Raw genomic sequence first — 20,711 nt, forward strand, 5'->3', positions numbered from 1 at the left:
TAGAACTTAGTTTGTTCCTAAGTAATTAAGAAAGCTCAAGTAGATACATAAACAGACATCTTAATTTAATCATTTTGGATTTGTTGACACAGGTAAGGTTACTATCCATTTCGAAAACCGTGTTCAACCATTTTCCTTAACCTTGAAACTTTGTAAATAAAAATGATGTGTTCATATAAAAGCAAAAAGTGTCTGTAATTAGAACGAAAATAAAATTGAGTGAAAGCTTCCCAATTAGTAAAAAGCAAAGACTGAAAATTAAGTTCACTGAGTAATTTTTGGTTGCCCAGAGTCACCATCAAAATACCATTTACAATGATTATAGAATAACATTGGCATGTTTTTGATATACGGAGGTTTTCTATATATTCATATCTGGTCACGACAAAAGTCAGATAATTACTACTATACTTCTACAGCAAAATCCCTTTTGCACAACTTCCTTCATTACTAATATAATCAAACTTACAAGCCGTCCCTTAAACTCTGCTCTCACTCAGTATTGATCTGATCCATATGGGAGCTGAGGCCGCAGCAAGAAAAAAAAAAGGAAACAAATGAAACTGTAACACCAAAAAGTTTTACTGAAAGCTGAATGTCAAAGCTAAAACTACACTTGTGCAGAGGCTAATTTTTTATAGAGCAGTTATGGATAAACTTGTAACCAATGATTACGTATATCAAGAAACTTTTGTACTTCCTATCAACACCAAACATCTAATTCTGAATTTGTCATTGTTAGTATTTTACAGTGGAATAAATATTTTGTCAGGATACAATTCTTAACATGAAATGTAATACAGCTGAAACACTTATTTAATTTTACAGGTTTAAGTAGCCTTCAGGAACTAACCAATAAAGTAAAGTATGTATTATATAAAATCTATCTATCTATGGATATAGATAACGATATACATCTATATGTGGTGACAGGCAGGGAGGGAACAAATGAGTGTGAGCAATAGAAAAGAATGATTAGGCATTACATACCATTGTCATCACATGACTCTGACTGGAAGGAGCTAAGGGACTGAACCTCAGACATACTTTCTCTAGTGCTGTAAGGATGAGAGGCCTTTTCCTCCAGAGGCTTCTTTGAAAGGCAAGGATCAAGATCTACTACTTTAGCTGAAAGCAAAAAGAAATGTAACGTCACAAAATTAGTATACTCTGGATTGAACATCTTCATAAAAATTAATGCCCCTCAGCAGTCTGAAAGTATTTGTGACAAAACCTCAGAGCAAAAGGCAACTCCCATAACCAGTAAAATATATCCGTGTAAACTGTTCCTCATACGTGATGCATCTTGTGTCCTGCTGTTTACAATAAAATCTAATGGACTCAATATTTTATCTTTGTGTAAAACACATTCATAAACTCATAGCCCTATATCAGTACTACAGACTCAAACTCTGAATTCTAAATATAGTTGTACCACAAATATATTTTAACAAAAGAAGATTGCTTACTGTCATAATCAAAATCCCAGCTAGGTTTCTGAATTGAGTCACTGTCTGAAGGAGAGTTAGACGGAGGTGGGGGAGGCAAGTTAGGTGCCACACTGCAGACAGCTACTGCCTTTCGGTGGCCATGTACAGAATCTGGGTTAAAGGTACTAAACTCCGGATGCTCTGGGATGGTCGATCCCTCAAAAGAATTCCTATCAAGATTGTTCCTGGAGTCACTTGGAATGCTTGGAGTATAAGAAATGGGACGAACAGGCACCTGGGGTGGGATGTCTGAGTAAATGTTCTTATTCAGTTTTGAATCAAAATATGGTCTTTGCAAGAAAGCTGTTGTTGTTCCCAGGTGTTTATCTTCAGACTCTGGCTGGCGTTTCTTCTTTCTACTGATCAGTTTGCGGCAGAAAACAAAAATCCCAACTAATAATAAGATTCCCGCTATGAAAACAATAATTCCGATTACTTCTGCTAAGCTAATGTTCCAAGACGTTGAAACATATTTATTGAGAACAATCTCTGCACAATATTTTCCTCCAAATCCATGGCTACAATTGCAATGATATGAGCCATGTGTGTTCTCACAAAGGGCACCATTGAGACATGGGTTTTCTGTGCATTCATCAACATCAGTCAGGCACCTGCCAGAGTAGAGAAATAATAGTGAACATTGATGCTACTTAACTAATACTACATGAAACTCCTAGTACTCAGCAGTTGTAGGTTTGTTTTCTTTTTTAATATACGGAATTTACATTTTACTGAACAATTTCTATTATATTGTTTTCTTATGTGAGTCTTTATTTTGCAGAGTACAGATACCACTTTTATCTGAATTTTTTCACTGCTGTTTCCCTCCAAAATAATAAAAGGGGGAATCCATTTTACACTTTCCTAAAATATAAGCATTTCAAAGATGACAAGGCTGAGACACCAAATTTTCTTCACTATTTCTACCTTGTACCATCAACATATTATCTGAACTGCTTTGTCTATTTCCAAAGTAGATTCCGAGTCCCTAAACCCTTATCCCATAATGGGATCTACTGATGTGAACCCCTAAGCATTCCACATAGGTACAGGTTTCTGAATAAGTGAATCCCACTGGAGGAGCTGGATCTTCAACCGTCAGCTTCATGCCTCCTTATATGTGTTGGGCATGTCACTTTAATTGATTGTGTCAAGATGAAAAACTATTTTATTTGGGCAAGATTTGGCCATCCTTATTTATGCTGAGCAGCACCTTATGTTGCAAATAGCAGGAGAACCCATGCTTGAGGTGGGATAGGGAAGTTCTAATGCTTTTTGCTGCCAAGCTGCTGCAAAATTATGTTTCTGAGCAATTTGCTCGGAAACAACTGAAATATAGTGTGAATAAGGAAAACACATTGCCGGAGTTTACAGAATGAACTGCAAATGACATTTTCAATTTTCCATGAAGGCATAAGTTGATTAAAAACAGATTAGGATAAAACTGCCTCTTTTGATCCTGATACAAAAATGTTAGTGCTTCCTTATTTACAAATGTACAAACTGAAAATATTAACATACTGATGAGTCTTTCCTCCTCCCAAGAGGAAGGGAAATTAGGTCTATAAATTCAACACTAGGCTGATATGGAAAAGACAGTCCTAAAAGAAATTCTCTTCTCTTAAGACAGTGCGGTTACAATGATCAAATGTGCAAAGAATACAGCTTCCAAATTTATGTTGTTTGCATTGTGATGTACTACTATGAGAGCTTTGAAGTTTTAATATTCTGGACAGTATTTATCATGAAGGAATCCAGATATACCTCTAATGTGTACTTGAGTAAGATATAAACATTGTGCATACAAGGTAATCACCTATTTTAGAACTATTAAGGGTGGGAAATACTGAGCATAATTAAATCTGAGTGACAGAATCCTCCCGCAATTTTTTTTTTTCATTGTTACGAAATTCTAAGGGTTCTGGCCCAGGCTAAACGTTCTTATGTTTGTCAGCATATGTGCTATGTGCTAATAAAATCAGCTATGTGCTAATAAAAGTAATGTTGCTAAAACTGTAAATATAACCAGATGTACAAAGCTACTAACCTTTCTCCACGAAAACCAGCCTCACACTCACAAACGGGCCCATCCAAACTATCAATACACTTGCCACTGTTTTTGCAAGGGTTATCTTTGCAATATGGACCCAACTGACACCTGGAAAGGGAAAAAAAATGTATAAATTACTACTTCCCATAAGTGGTACAAACTACAGGCCTGATCCTGTAAGGTGTTGGGTGCCATCAACTTCATCTGACTTCAGTGGACACAAGGGTGTCCTCACAGGGTCAGGCCCTAAATAAGTAAATGGGAGAGGATATACAGACTCTTATTTATATTGTAGGACCCCAGAGGCATTCTTGTTACAGTACCACATTATACATTTATATGAAGAGTATAGTTATTGAATGTAATGACTGCATTTTTATAACAATGAAGACGTACCTCTGACCACTGTACTGTCCTCTGCATTGGCAGACAAAATCATCACTGACCGAAATACAAGTGCCACCATAAAGGCAAGGATTGGAGGCACATGGATTGACACTCACTTCACAATGGGTTCCCATAAACAAAGCAGCACACTTGCAATAATAACCTAAAATCAAGCAAACACTGTATGAAAGGTATGCCTTTAGTGCATTCAAAGAATCTACCATTTCAAACTTACCGGGGGGGGGGGGGGGGGGGGAGAAGGAGCAGGGTTTGCAATCAGTATCTCCTTTGAAGGGAAAGGAAGTCTAACTTCTCAAGTTTTTTAATCAGACAAATAGAAAAAACAACATGAAATGGCATTTGGATAGAGACAATATTTGTTAATAGCAATATAAACAATTCCAGAACCCACAACCACTCAACAACCCTCTTAGAAAAAACTTAAAAATTCCTCCGGAGGCATCTCCAGCTGGCCCAGGATCAGAGGATTGGAAAAGTGACTTAAAACAACCAGCAAAAGAATAAATAAAGCCTACCTCCATTGGGCAGTGGATTACATATGCCTCCATTCTGGCAAGGACTGCCTGAACAGCCTTCAGTAGCAATCAGTAAACATCCAGGAGATACATCTACAGATTCTTCCATATGTGCATAATTCCGCGGTTTGCTGTTTAGTGGTAGCTCTTGCCCATTAAGTACAATGGAATCCATACATCCTCTGAAACCATTGCTGACCTGTGGACTCCTCCCATGCCTTGTACCTTGTTGCCGAACATGTCCACCAAAAAACACATGGTTATCTAGGTTTAGTGTTCTAAGCGTGCCAGGAGCAGTACCAGATGCAGTGTGCACCCTGTCTAGAACCAGCCGGGCATAGTTTCCATCCACTTCAAGAGACACTGAATGCCAATGACCATCATTAATCTGAATACTCTGAACTGAGACAATGCCAGGACCACTGCCGCAGTCAAATTTATATTGTAGCCTCCCATGGTGAATCTATACAGGGGAAAAACAAAAACAGAATAAACACCAACATATCATTAGCTTTTCTGTTACTCTGTGACAATCAACCAACACTGTCACCTTAAGCAAATATGCTAAATATTTATGCCAGTAGAGGTTTCCAATTATGTTAAAGAAATGACAAAGCATTATTAAATGTTCATATGGCAGGTTTATTGATGTTATATTTCAAACACATTCATGATGATGATGATGAATCATTGCGCATATGGCTCTTTGTCTGGCTTAATTAAAATGTGTGTGCTTTACTTTGTCTTTATTTTTTCCTGTGGTAAAGGACATGACAGACTGTTTGAAGAACCAGGGTCTCCCTCTTCAATGTTCCCACTTGGGAGCTGTTTCAAGAATATATCTTAAATATCATTTCTGTATGATATATCAGTATATTTAAAAAAAAGACTGATCCTTATTTTAAAGTTGATAGTTTTAGACAAATACCATCAGCTGCAACAAGAGCGAAGGATCAGTTTTATTAAAGAAAAGGAATTATTACACATTAAAAAATCTTTTGATAAATGTTTGCTGTCATCTGGATAAATAACAATTTTTTTTACTTTGAAGGCAATAGTCATTATGAGAATTCTGCAATGGTGGAATTATTAAATCTTTAAACTCTGGTAATAAAAATATCTTTTAATTCGGCTGATGTAAAAGCAAACTATGAGGTAGAGATCTATGCAATGGTAGATTATAATATACCTCTAAGATACTATAGTCTGTTCCTCGGGCATACATGACAACTGCATGGGTTGAATATGTTCTAAGCCTCATTGTGAGCTTCATTTCCTCTTTGTTTTCATTTTCCAAGAGACGATATTTTACATAGCTGCTCCCAGTAAATGTCACCGATGAACCAACTGATGCTTAAAAAAAGATAGACAAGCATGAAACAATTTAAACACAAGATTAAAGCCAAAGTTCCCTTTCAAAGTACTGCAGACTTATCCAAAGACTTATCAGAATTAAAATCTCACCATGACACTGGCCAGGTTTGTCACTATGGCAAACACAGGTGTACTTTCCTTCCTTAAGATCTGCTATACATTCAGTACCTTCGGGGCATGAGTTTCCTTCACACACATTATTCACAAGGGGGCACTTCCCTTCTGTAAAACAGAACAAGTGGTTTATTTTTCGGGCATGGTAATTTAAAGCAAAACCACCTTGAACTTAAAATACAAAACAAAATTCTTAACTTTAGACAATGGGAGAGTAAAGTGGTAGTTATGTTGGGTAATTGACAAGAAAAATAGACTAGGCAGCAAGTACATTCGGTAGCTATGGAATTCCTGAACAGTCATGATTTCAACTCCTGCCGGCAGAAACTTTGAAACAAAAATGTGCCTGTTTACTGAGGTAAATCCAGATAGATATTATTTTAGTGTGGTTTTTTTTTTAATCCCCCAAACTGTGGAGGTTTTGGGGTTTTTTTGTGTTTTTTTTTTTTTAAAAAGGCCATCAAAAGATGTGATCCCTCACCTACTATAAAACCTTAGTTATTTTAGAAAATAATACTGTACCTATTTTTTTTTTTTTTTTTTTTAAGATTCATAGGCCAGATCCGCACCTGCTGTAAATCAGCATAGCTTCATTTACTTCCAGGAAAGGTCCGGCCTGATATCTCTTGTTCTGCAGCCATGTTTTACTATCCCAGTTGAAGGTAAGGCTCCTGGCACTGTCCAGATGTTGTGTGGAGCAACATTCTAAGCAGCACCCGGGAGATAGACAGGTGCTTTGTGGGGACTTGCATGTCAAAAGACAGGCAACTATCCTAGCCTTCAATCATGAAGCAAGGTAGAGCTGCAAAATGGGATGTTCACTTTTATAAAACAAATCAGTAGAATGCTTGAGAAACAAAAAACCCTCTTATGGGTTTACACTGGATAAGCTATCAAAATGTGGACAGCTGTATGTGGGGCAAGAACTACCCTGAAATCATTTCCTTATTCTTCTCTTATTTAGCATGAAATGGCGCAATCGTGTCAATGGTGGCTATAGCATATTTTTAGTGTTTGGACTATTAAATGAACGTATCATTAATGTCTCTGGTTTTTTGAAATTATACCATTTATTTTCAGGGTACATCTTTTCCTTACCTTTGCAAAGACAAACTGCTGTTCTGTGATGACGTGGAGTGACAAAACTCAGCCTGGCTGTGCTGTGGGTTGACATGGAATTCTTGTCTAGTGTCACTTTTTCTTCACAAAATTTCCAAGGACAATCCAGGCCTGCACAAAGCTTGTGGAAAATGTCAAGTATCCGGACACCTAAGATCTCTTCAAGGTCAGCTACAGAGGAGTTTATCTTCTGGAGCAGAATTCTGGTTGGATGTTGAGAACTAATAGATTTCTCAACAAGCAGTAGTACATCGAGGTTTGAAGGAGGATCAGAGGGTTGCAAACTAACAATCTGTATGTCACTTCTTCTCACACCCAAAATATTTCTTAAAGCTCTCTGGAAATTGCGCCAGTAGTCACCAATGAATTCTTCAGGAGCGAGGTTTGCAAAGCGTATAGCAATGCTGTGGTTTAGCAAGTCTTCTGTGATTTGTCTGATGTGCACTGTAATGTCAGCTGCAGTAGTAAATCTTCCATCTGTAACAGTGACATTCAGGAGGTACTGTCCTATGTCTAGCCTTTTGTGTGCTATCAGTTTACCACCTGTGCTAGAGACAGAGAATAAGGATTCCATCTTGGGATCCAAACTGTATGTTAAAGTATCATAAACATCTTGATCTGTTGCATGGATTTTCCCAATGACACCACCTGAATATTCGTCTCCAAAGGCTGTAATAAAGATTTCTAGTGGCAGAATTGCTGGAGGATAGATGCTCTCCTCAATAATTCTAATGTCAATGTAAGTCAAAGATGACAACTGTGGTTTTCCATTATCTGCCACCTATTAGAAAATAGAGAGATAAAGAATGGATTTTTGCTTTGTTTCATCAGCTTTTAACAGAAACATTTACTATACTGTAGAGAGTAAAACACCCTTGCAAGATACTGATTCAGGAACATATATTGTTTTTCTTATAAGATGCCGCCTTATTAAAGTTTCACACATAACACAGTGCTTGAGAGAAAACCTAGTAGCAACAATGTAAATAATTCATAATCAAAATTATAGATTATGTATATAATTATGAAATTATTTATGTATTTCTATTATCTGTGCAATAAAATTTAAACTGATAAAGCAGCAAGGACACTGTTTAATACCGTCACTGCTATTTATTAAAATAGGGAGAAAAGTTGTCAATGTGAAGCTCCAAACACACTATTATACAATACTAGCCACTGATTCATAGTTTTCAGGCAATAATATCACAGCAACTATGAAAAGCTAAAGATCTGAAATAAAGTTTCAAGTCCTAGTGATTCACTAAGTATCTAAAAAAAATTCAGATAATCAAAGATTAAACAGATACACTGTTTATAAGAGTAGATTTCTTTGCATTTCCAGGTATGTGTTAACAAATAAGAAATGCACAGTAGCTGGTTTCAGACAGCAGATGGCGCTTGAAGTATTCTTGTATTTCAAACATGGAAATATCCTACAAAGCCACAATGATTCACGCAACAAACATCCAAACACACTTCTCCATACAGTCATTGGGAGAACCTCAGTTAAAACAAATCCAAATTGTGAAATGCCAAACATTACATTAAATTGAAAAGGCAGAAAGTTATGTTTAATTATATTGTGTTTCATGATTTGTCATTGTGATGAAGAAAAACATCCTGTGATGATATTTGCTTCAAATAACTATAATAATTATCTTCAACAGTATCAGACTGTCTAGCTGCAACAAAATCCAAAGATTTTTTTAAACATGATGCCGGCGAACCTACAACCCATTCTAGCACAAGGACACATATTGTGATACAAAGAGAGGAAAAATAGAGTGAGATAATCTCCTCCCCTCCTTTCCCTTCCATTTTTCTCTTCCTTCCCTTCTCAGTTCTTCTCTTTGCATTACCTCTCTGGAGCAGAGTTCTGTCACAGATAGCAAATGTGAGCATTGTAACTCTAATAGCACACACAATACAGAGTGGCACAGGAAAATCCTATGTTGTAGTAAAAAGCATCCCTACAGTTATTGTATTACTGCTAGAGAGGGTTAGTGCTCTTGGAGACAGGCACAGGAAAATCATTTTATATTTTCATACAGAAACAGAAACCCAAACTTATGAAAATCTGAACATAAGATTATAAAAAGGTTTTACACGTATGCAATAATTTACCATTTTAATATAGTATAATTATTTTAGAAAGATGGGCTTATGTCTGGAAAGCTGACTTTTAGTAACCCATATGTTTACAGAAGGAGACAGGACTCAAGCACATGTTATGTTTGGTTTTGCCTAGATTTCTGACTGGTTGTTCTAAAACAAAGGGCAGAATTCAGATCTGGGGGATAGGTAAAAATGGAGAAAAGAGAGAGAATAAAAAAGAACAAAGGGGCATGTAGAAAAAAAGTAGTAAGAAGAATTAACTAATGTGGCTATATTTAAAATAAATATATTGATAGTATTTTAAATGGAGCTGGTTAGGAATTTTGTGCCACAACATTTTTGCCAGAAACTTCTTGTGGAAACGTATCAGTTCAGACAGTGCTTTAATCAGGAAGGTTTCTCAGGTCCAGGATGGAAATTTTTGTGCAAATCAGAGATACACACCTCAAAAAAGCCTACCTCAAAACCCTGCTCTGCCTGGTGCCCTAGCCACGAGGCTATAGGATAGTCTTTCCCTCGCTAAGTTAGAGTACGCACTTGGGATGTGGGAGATTCAGGATGAAGTCCTTGGTCTGACTCAAGACTCAGGTACAGCAGGTCCCCGGTATACATTGGGGTTGTGTTCTTGAAAAGGGCAACAGATACCAAAACGACGTATACTGGGGACCCGCTGTTACAGCAGCGGAGTAGGCAGGAGGGGACATTTGGGTGGGCGGGCAATGATGGGGTGCGGCGCGGAGGGGTAGGAGTGAGCTGGCCGCCTCTCCACCTGGTCTTGCGGGGGAGGAGGCATGGATAGATGCTCGGCCCAGGGGCTCCTAGAAAATTGGGGGCCCCCAGAAAAACATCAATTGTCAGAGGCTATTGGGGGACAGACTGACACAGAGAATAGCTCTACAGAGGCATCTGAAGGAGCTCTATCTTTCTCTCGATCCAGGGAATCTGTAAGCCTTAGGTAATGCAGGAATGTAGAGAGACTGTTTTTAAGATCTGTGTTCCTCAAATGCTTTTCTTACCCCGACCACCTCCTCCCTACATCCCAAGTCTTGGGCTGCATTCAAATGAAGATTCTGTCTATACTGGTTCTTATACTGGTGCCCATTATCATAGCATCTGTGTATGACACTCAAAAGTAAACCACAGCTCTCTCTTTTCTCTTCCTGCTTAGGATAAGTATGGTATGGTTGTTATCTCAATATGGACTGAATCAGCATACACAGAAGAGTGGACAGGACTTCTCCAGGCCCCTGCATTAAGAAGTAGGAGGTACAGCTTATCTGAATTTTTTGATGAAGCATTATTTTGTCTGAAAATGCCAATTCGTCAGACAAACTTTCTGTGGGAAAAGGCTGCTTTCAACAGGGTTTCTGAGGATGGAATTCCTGTTCAAAACCAGAGAGAAAGACACTCACCGCAGAGTAGCCTGGCAGCCGAGCGGTTAGGGAAGTGGGAGACCCTGGTACAAGTCCCTACTCTGACTGGTTCAGAGGTCTCCCACATCCCAGGAGACTTCCCTAACCACTTGGCCGAATACCTATTCTTGGGTGCCTCTCTGTTCATGGAAAAAATGGGAAAGGTTGCAGTTTCATCCCATTGTGGAAAAGGAAAATGTTGGAAATCTCAATTTATTTTTGCAGAATGGGAAAACAGTTTCCACATCCAGCTTTAGTGGAAAGCAAAGCTCTGTTTTCTCATGCATGTTAAATATTAGTTACAGGAATAATCTGGAGCTTTGGGGAGAGAAATTGTTATTGGCTTTTAAAGAATGTGTAGGAACAGAGCAGAAGATTTCTCCCAAAACAAGAAGTCTAGAAATGTCTGAGTCAAATGAAATAAGTCCTGAAAACTTGTAAAATTTTGGGAAAATTTTTTTAGCCCTAGGATCTTAATTCCTCCGTTCATAGTTATCTTATTTATCAAATTATAGCTGAATTAAATAACATCTGATAAGACAATGAAGAGTCGTCTGATCTTTTCTTATGGCACAGTCATCTAACAGATATAAAAACGTATCTGGGAAAACTAAGCTATCAAAGAAAGTGAGATTTATTGAGTTAGATCATCTTCCCTTTATTGTAGATTGCTTTGATAGCAGCCTGTTGGGTTAGAGATTAAGCCAAAGTATAAAAAACATCTGGCACTTGAAAAAGTTACAATATCAGAGCCAGATCTTCAGCTGTTGTAAAATCTGTGCAGTTCCATTGACTTAAAGAGAATCAATGAAATATGCTGATTTACATCAGATGAGAATCTAATCCATTGTGTGGAAACACTGTTACAATACAACATGTAAATTAGTATCTGATGTGTATCATAAGAACCAAAACTGTATTGCTATTGTACTTATATAGAGCCATGTGAAAAGAAGATTGTGCTATATAAAAGTGTTTTTTAATTCATTACGTAATATTTCAGCGCTGCAATGCTGTGAAGCCTTTATTAACCCCTGTTATGAGCATGTGAGCATTCTCTAGCTTATTCCTCCAGGTTTCAGTTGGAAGCCACAATAGGAAGAAGGATGCAACAAGACAATGCCCTCTATTACCACCAGTAGATGGTCTCAGGAACAGCACTACAGATCTAGGGCAGGGGTTCTCTACCTTTTTCTTTCTGAGGCCCCCCAACATGCTATAAAAACTCAACAAACCACCTGTGCCACAACAACTGATGATCTGCATACAAAAGCCAGGGCTGGCATTAGGGGGTAGCAAGCAGGGCAACTGCCTGGGGCTCTGTGCCACAGAGGCCCCCACGAAGCTAAGATGCTCAGGCTTCAGCCCAAGGTGGCAGGACTCAGGGCCCCCAGCTTCAGATCGGGCTTCAGCTTTCTGCCCTGGGCCCCAGCAAGTCTAACACTAGCCCTGCTTGGCGGCTCTCCTGAAACCTGCTTGAGGCCCCCCCCCAGGGGGCCACAGACCCCTGGTTGAGAACCACTGATCTAGAGTATGGCTGTTTTCATGTGCAGTAAAATGCCTGATAAGAAATGAAGAAGAGGGACAGAATTCTGAAAAATAGACACAAAACAAAGGGGTGAACAAACACCCTAGGACAAATGTTCACCCTATTTACTCTTCACATATGCCTTAATCCTCCAATGAAATCCACAAAGACAGACCCCGGACCTGCTTGGAGTCCTGCTGATGGGGTTTGCCTGTGGAGTCAATGGGGTTTGCCTGTGGAGATCTCATTGCAAGAATCACTACTTGGGATATACGGGTCATGTCACCAATATGCAAATGGCTATCCTCCAACCGCAGGGAAAAAGTGAACTGGGTAATTAAACTGGTTAAAAATGCAAACTGGCTAGAGATAAGCCTCTCATACCTTAACATGGAGAAAATAATGATCCTTCACTTTGCGTTTCAGTGCAACAGATGTGGTAAGCACTCCTTGGTGGTTAATCTCAAAAGCGTTCTCTTCATTTCCACTCAGCATGGTGAAGATGAAAGGTGGACCATTATGGGAAGAATCCTTATCTGTCACTGTAAGCTGGAGCACACTAAATCCAACAGGCTTATTTTCCTATAAACATATACGAACATTACATCACACAGATTCATTATAATAATGTAATTAGCGAGATACTCTGATTTGGATTTCCTTTCCACAACAGAAAAAAGTCAATTGGTATCACAGTAGTGTCAAACAACAGTTGTTTTTTCTACTTCCTGGAAATTTTTCCAGTTCTTCTGGCTTATTGTGTTAAAAAATGTCTTGGCCTTGAAACAGGGCTGGCTCTAGGATTTTTGCCACCCCAAGAAAAAAAATTTTTGGCTGCCCCCGCTTTTTTTATGGAGAACTTTGAGCACCTAACTATTTTTATTTTCATATGCAAGGACAAAGGCATAAACCACAACAGGCAAACAGACAAGTTAGCTATGATCAGTCATCAACATGAGTGAAATATGGTTCAGGGTTTCCCTAAGTCAGGAATACTTGCTTATTTAATCTCTTTTCCAGTGCCATTATGTTCTGCCCAATTCAAATTTGTGTCATGCCCCTGGCATACATATGAAGGGCATACCCAATGAAAAAAAGTTTCTTATTTTCAGAGAGTTACTTTAATATCATGTTATTTTGTTATATTTTATTCTGAGTATTCCTGCTACCTCTATCTCCTTGTTTCAAAACTTAAATCCTCAAAACATCAGTTCACATCTACCATCTGTACCCTGTGAGATGTGAATGACATTTCCTTTACAGCTGCTCAGCCTCATCTCTTAATCAGCCAAAGAGGGCTATGGAGCTACATGAATTAAATAATGGTCTATGTGCAGGAGTACAGAACACCTACTTTACAACAGAGCAGCCAAAATATAGTTTTCTAAGCATAATCTCTATCCGTGATTAGCAAAATAGGTCAATTTGTAATGTATGTATTTTTAAGCTGTACTGTATATGTATGTTGAATGTTGTACAGTGTAACCCAAAATAAAAATAGAATAACGTACATGTTAAAAGTGACACAGCCTATGAATGAAGTATTTCTCTGCAACTTTTGTAATAAGGCTGCACAATATGGTGCTGATTTTACAACACTTATTTACACTGATAAGCACTTAGGTAAACAGTCCCATTTATATTAATTCAGCCTTAAATAATAAAAAAATATATATTTTTTTCTGTTGCAAAAATTTTCAAGTCACAGATTAAATCCAAAAACTGTACTTAGTTTGATTGTCATAAAATCTATAGTGCTATGTTTAGATGTGCTAGATTACCTGGATGATAACACTATAGTTCCCCTTTGAGAATACTGGAGGATTGTCATTTACATCTGATACATCAATGTTTACAGTAGTTGTGTTGACTCTGGATGGATTTCCATTATCTGAAGCTTGAACTGTCAAGGTGTATCCTGAAATCTTAAAAAAAAAAAAAAAAAAATCCACACATTCATTAAAAGAAAGAAAAAAGTGACAAACTGAAGAATTTTTATTAAGTGAGAAAAATATTTGAACCCACATAATACACTGGTACTTCAGACCAAGAACAAAGCTCTAATATATATCAAATACTACAATTAATAAAAGACCCTCTTCCAATCTGAATAAAACAAACACAAACTAATGCCATAAACAGATGGCGTCACTTCTTTAAAGTGTCCGTATTGAAAAAATTACATTTACCTATATTTTAAAACACCTGAAGTCATCAGAATTTACATAAATATCACCTCGGAAAATAGCAATGTAAATTACCTGTATTTTAATCGTACCAACTGAATTAAAAAAAAAAAAAAAGTATAAAACTTACTTACCTCTTCTCGGTCTAGAAGTTTAGTCACTTTTATTTCACCGTTGGTATGGTCAATTGTAAAAGGACTCCCCTGATTGCCATCTATAATTGAGTAGTGAATGTGACTGTTTGAAGGTCCATCAGCATCATCTGCCATAACCTAGAGGACGTCATATTTTCATTTAAAACTCATCTAGGTAGATACTGGTGCTCTTTCAATAAATTCATTCTAATGGAAAGCACAGCTGTTTCAAGTCTAGCATATTACAGAGTTATCAAGGCAAAAACTCCAATATTTGGATTTTACGGAAATCAGCTAAATTAATTTCCCTGGAATCTTTCTGAAAATGAAATCATAATTCACATAAATGGACTACAACTAGTACAAAATATTCTGCACTTTCCCTATATGTTTTATATTCCCAGTTGTGAAAGATTTCTTAAAAGGTTAACAATTTACTACATAGCAAATCGGTATCCATTCATTTGTGGCCACCTTCAAATTAATATTTATTTCTCCAAGAGAGAAACTATGATTGGCACAACTGAATAAAACAGACGAAAAACAAAACCAAAACCACATGATAATACGTACCGTAATGACCGATTGTTCAAGCATGGCATCCTCACTTATTACTGCTGTGTAGGTGTCTTGGCTGAACACTGGAGTGTTATCATTGATATCAGTTACATTGATATTCACTGTTACAACATCACTTAGTGAAGGTGTGCCTCCATCTGTGGCTTCCACTGTCAAGTAATACTCATGGGAACTTTCATAATCCAGGCTTTCAATAATAAAAATGGCTCCTACAAAGAAAAATCACATACTTTCATACTTTGATATTACTGTACTATTACATACTATTGCTTTTCAGTTTGTTTTAATTCATTTCCAAACAGCCCAATGACCTGATTAATCCCTGTGTTAAGACAGTGTAAAATGGGAGATACACAGCAATGAAATGCTAGAATCTCCTTCCTTAGAGGTTTTTAAGGTCAGGCTTGACAGAGCTCTGGCTGGGATGATTTAGTTGGGGATTGGTCCTGCTTTGAGCAGGGGGTTGGACTAGATGACCTCCTGAGGTCCCTTCCAACCCTGATATTCTATGATTCTATGAAATCAAACCCTAAACATTTAGAAGCTACTGCTGCTGGAGCGAAAAACTGTCTCGGATCCAACTCACTTTCTAGGAAAACAAGAGTCAGAAAAAACATGTCCTGTTTTCATTTTCCATCAAAATAAATAAAATATGAGAAATAACCTTTGATTTCATTTAAACAGAAACCAGCTTTGATGTCAAAAATACAAGAGTATTATGTCAAGTGTGTAGTACGGAGTGGGAGCAATAGAACTGCCTGGGCTATACACAGGTTTTGTAGCAGTAGAAGGATTTTGGTTAGGAGTCTGGTTTTTTTTTTTTTTTAAACCAAAATGGTACCACACTGTTATACCAGACACAGTTATATTTACATGAAGGTGCCTAATTCCAGTATAGTTTGTTTCTCTTCCCATATGAGAATAAGTTATACTGGTATAAGCACTTTTATACCAGTGTAACTACATGTGGGGAGTGGGGAAGGAGTTGTACCATTTTAACAATAACCAAAGTAGTACAACTTGTGTGTGCAAATAAGGCCTTAGGAGAGAGAAACTCTTTTTCTTGAAAACACCTTTTGCAAAAACGCTACAGAATATACAGGACTTATGCTGTAAGGAGAACTGAGGTATAAGTTACTCTTTACTAAAGTAGTAGAACTGGACACAATTTTCAAAAGCAACTAATGACAGGTTTCAGAGTAACAGCCGTGTTAGTCTGTCTTTGCAAAAAGAAAAGGAGGACTTGTGGCACCTTAGAGACTAACCAATTTATTTGAGCATGAGCTTTCGTGAGCTACAGCTCACTTCATCGGATGCATACCGTGGAAACTGCAGATGCATGGTATGCATCCGATGAAGTGAGCTGTAGCTCACGAAAGCTCATGCTCAAATAAATTGGTTAGTCTCTAAGGTGCCACAAGTACTCCCTTTCTAAAAGCAACTAGGTGACTTAGTTCCGCAGTCCCATTGACTTTCAGTCCTTAAATCCTTCATCTTTAGGCTGGATACATTGATGGGTAACATAGTTCTATCTTTCCCTAATGCCATACCAACTCTTTTAAAATTTTCATCTTTGAGGACCAATGATCAATTTTCCTTGTCGGTTTAATCTCAGGTCTTTCTTTGACAAAACCTCATTTAGATTATACATAATGGCTTTTATGAACAGACTGTTACCTGTCATTATAGTAGTTGTTTTTTGTTTTTGTTTGTGTTCTTTTATTTTTGGCATCGTGGAGAACACACCGGTTAGGAAACTTCTACTCTACTTTGTAGACTAAGTAAGGGTATCCTAAATAGCAGCTATCAAAAACATTACATACAGTTAATTTTTCATATATTACACTCCTTTCCAAGACTATTTTTAAACGAATGAACATTTCAGCAGACACTAACAAAACACATCAGGCTAAGATATCACTGACTTTACAGGACATATGTTTTAAGTCTATCTGCTTGGCTTATCAGTTGCATGATGTGTAATAACACTGCTTGGTGAAAATGATACAGCTAAATATACATTAACACACATGCTTCTGTTAATTCACCCTTATGTTCTGTTACCTGTTGCTGAATCAATACTGAATTTTCCATGTTCATTTCCACTGACTATTGAATAGGTGATCTCAGCATTGGCTTCAATGTCCCTGCTAGCAGCATAAATCTGAAGAACTTCTGTTCCAATTAAAGTGTCCTCTGATACAGTGGCACTGTACTCTCTATATTCAAATACAGGTGGATTGTCATTTATATCCAAAACAGAAACCACAAGACTACCAATAGAGGACAGCCTTCTAGGTAAACCCTGATCTAAAGCTTTTAAAGTCAGAGTGTACACTGCCTGCAACTCCCGATCCAAAGGCTTCTCCAACCGAACAATTCCAGAGAATTCATCAATAGAGAACTGCCCATCAGCAGAGTTCACTAGTGAGTAGCGAATTTTATGGTTCATCCCTGCATTTAAAAACAGAAAAGCTTTTTATGGAACATGAAATGACAGCTAAAATGCATAGCTATAGTGATTAATCTAGATTACACTTTTTTCATGTGTATTCTTAACACTGACATGCACATTAAAGCAAATTTATATAACTACAGTGGCTACAGTCAAGAGTAGAAGCTACTCATATGGTATAAACTATATCATAAGCTATAGATTTGTAACTTCTACTCCAGAAAGACTGAAGTAGCTATCTGTTTTATTCACAGTCTCTGTTAATATGAAAATATCGGGTAGTAATAGAAATTTAATTAGAACTTCAAAATGTTAATTTCTGCTTTAGAGGGTGAAATCCTTTAAAAATATTATATTATACACACACACACACACAGGCCAGGTTGCATCAAATAACTAGGCTCTAATCCAGTAAGTTTATTTAAGAATCAAGTACACAAGATGAACGACATTCTCTGGCAAGAGTTCTGTATTAAAATAACAACATAGCATTTTGTGCCATTCAGTTCGCTTATGAGCCCCAGAGACTGGCAAAGTATGAAACTGGCTCTCTGCTGCTACCTTCTATTATGCAATTTAACTTTATCATTATAAATAATGTTTTTCTTAGCACTGAGGCAATACCAAATATTACAACTTGACTATCAAGACCTGACACGTATGGGACAGTGTTGTGCCTTCAAACACAGAAATCATATGCTTCTGTAATTCTCCTGTTGAGTTTATAAGCACAAAGCGTAACTCTAAGTTAGTTTTAATGTCAAATTCAGGCCATATTCACACAGCACTTTATAGCTAAACAATGATGAACTACTTATCTCAATACCACTGCATATCATATAACAGTACAATACTGTATGATACTGTCATGATCTATTTGACTGAGGGTCATTTTTTAAAAATGTCACTTCTGTTAGACACTCCCTCGAGCACAGAGAGCCTGAAAATAAGGACTAAGCCAACGAACTTACAACATTGTAAAATTAGTGTACTTGAGAGGAGACTCGGGCCCACACTTTTCACTCCCCTCCATATTTTGCACACAATTAGTTACAAATAGAGCTGGCTGGGAATTTTTTGATGACACAGTTTGTCAGAAAATACAGATTCATCGAAACCTGATATTTCTCAGGACTAGGATGGAAATTCTCATCAAACCAGACAGAGGGAGAAACCCACCCTAGAACAGCCATCAGCCTGGTGCTTAGGGTACTCACCTGAATGTTGGAGACCCAGATTCAAGGCCCTTCTGAATCAGGCATAACAAGGACTTAAACGAGGGTCTCCCACTTGCCAGCTGAGTACCTTAACCACTGGGCTACTGGCTATTCTGTGGTGGGTGAGCCTCCCTCTTCCTCTGTTTTTTTCACAAAAAAAATCCAGAAGATTTTGGTTTCATCCCGATGTGTAATGGGAAAAATGTTTGAAGTTTCAAATTTTTTTCAAGTGTGAAAACTATATCCTGCACAGCACTAGATACAGGCACAAGTACACACTTTCAAAGCTACTAAGATGAAAATTGTATTGAATTTACTAGACCTAAACATACCATTTAGCGACCTGATCCTGAGAGGTACTGAGTTCCTACAAGTTCCACTGAAAGACACATCTACATCTCCACTAGCTAATGATTACTATAATTAGTAAATATAGTTAAGTAACATGTACCTGCATCCACATCTGTAGCCTGCACTCTTGCCAACAGTGTTTTAGGCTCAGTGTTTTCAAACACTGTAATGGAGTAAGGATCAGCTGTAAACTCTGGGGCATTATCATTCACATCTTCTAGAGTGAGAATAACATTAGCCTTGCAGAATCTTCCTCCTCCATCTATGGCTTTGACTAAAAGATTATAAACTGCTTGCTGCTCACGATCAAGTGGTGCTAATGTGGTCAGTTCACCTATAAACAGAACAACAGATGTAAAATAAATGGACTTACTTGAGTCCCCAGAATTAAGCATTCCAAAATGATTTGTACCATGATGTTTTTATAAAATCTTTCTTCTTTTTTACTTACAGAAGCTAAATAACCATTTTCCTTTTGAGGATAATTTTGTCAATGGCTGAGACAACAGCTGCACTACACTAATGAGCCCCATATTGGGCAAAACACGTCAATGGCTGTCTGTTCAGCTTATAAACATTAAACACTGAAACCTTTTGCTTTCTAAAAAATTCCTCTAAAATTGCAATTGACCAAATATGTAGCACGCAAAACACAGAACATATACATCTATGCATACACATACATGGTGCATTATTTGAAAACAAACATTTTAAATAAAAGAAACGTTTGCATCCTTGCTTTAATGAAATGCAAAGTTAGAAGAAAATGTATGACATGTTATCCCTGGAGTGAGGAAAGGAAGAGATGGTCATGTGAAGGTTACAAATGGTTTGGAGTAAGGGAAGGCTTCATTATGTACTAAAAACAAAAATGAGAGTTTTTGCCAGTGATTTGGTAGGGGAGACCTCCCCTTTGCCCAAACACCTAGGAAATCCACAAGCTCCTCTCTCAGGCCATTAAGTTGCAATCCTTGCATGGGGAACCTACCCTTGGCTCTGTCCCTATGGCTCCACCATTTACTTTGCTTTATTTTTGTCACCCTTTGCTTCTGCACCCTGCATTGCATTGGACTGGAGAGTGGGATGCTTAGGCCCTCAAAGTGGTCCAGCTTGACCTAACTCTTGCTTAAGTAGCTCTGAGTGGCATGGAAACCAACCAATAAGAGTGTGACGGAGTGCAGACCACTCACTTAATGCTTCCAAGCAAGCCTGGGGTGGTTCTGGTTCACTCATCCTATTTAATTCCCTGCCACTAGCTGCAAAGCTTTGAGAACACTGGACCTCCCTTTTGCACTATTTTCTATGTGTACAGCAAGATTTAAATCCAGCCAGAGGGTTGGCCACCAGAATCTGACTGAAATGAAACTTGCTATTTTTCAGGTCAAAAGCTATGGTTAGTAACCAATACATTAAATATGAAAAAGAACAATATTTAAGGTATCCTTTTATTCTGAACTTCTTTGGCATGAAGTCTGATAGCAATTAAAGAAACATGACTTTTGGCTTCAAGGTGTTTTATATTTTTCAAGAACATAAGAATGACCATACTGTGTCAGACCGATAGCCCATCTAGACCAGTATCCTGTCTTCCAACATTGGCCAGTAGCAGATGCTTTAGAGGGAATGAACAGAACGGAGAAATTATCGAGTGATCCATCCCC

General features: G+C 37.7%; 1 protein-coding gene across 7 annotated transcripts in view; it reads right to left on the minus strand.

The window, feature by feature from the left end:
• The window catches only part of FAT1 (FAT atypical cadherin 1), a 148,612-nt gene that overhangs the window by 6,425 nt on the left and 121,476 nt on the right, over positions 1–20,711 (minus strand). For 6 of the 7 annotated variants that reach the window (XM_073341873.1, XM_073341878.1, XM_073341875.1 and 3 more), the window contains 14 exons: positions 19,151–19,384; positions 17,092–17,481; positions 15,022–15,236; positions 14,449–14,586; positions 13,910–14,053; positions 12,513–12,710; positions 7,050–7,851; positions 5,928–6,059; positions 5,653–5,816; positions 4,464–4,926; positions 3,937–4,090; positions 3,538–3,648; positions 1,470–2,101; positions 991–1,128 (listed from right to left, as the gene is read on the minus strand). In XM_073341873.1, coding sequence (XP_073197974.1) covers positions 991–1,128; positions 1,470–2,101; positions 3,538–3,648; positions 3,937–4,090; positions 4,464–4,926; positions 5,653–5,816; positions 5,928–6,059; positions 7,050–7,851; positions 12,513–12,710; positions 13,910–14,053; positions 14,449–14,586; positions 15,022–15,236; positions 17,092–17,481; positions 19,151–19,384 — 3,915 coding nt within the window. Of the gene's footprint in view, positions 1–469; positions 524–990; positions 1,129–1,469; positions 2,102–3,537; positions 3,649–3,936; positions 4,091–4,463; positions 4,927–5,652; positions 5,817–5,927; positions 6,060–7,049; positions 7,852–12,512; positions 12,711–13,909; positions 14,054–14,448; positions 14,587–15,021; positions 15,237–17,091; positions 17,482–19,150; positions 19,385–20,711 lie in introns of all 7 variants that reach the window. The other variant, XR_012158655.1, reaches the window with a different exon arrangement.

The sequence above is a fragment of the Lepidochelys kempii genome, chromosome 4, assembly GCF_965140265.1.
Source record: "Lepidochelys kempii isolate rLepKem1 chromosome 4, rLepKem1.hap2, whole genome shotgun sequence".
In the NCBI taxonomy this organism is placed as follows: Eukaryota; Metazoa; Chordata; order Testudines; family Cheloniidae; genus Lepidochelys; species Lepidochelys kempii.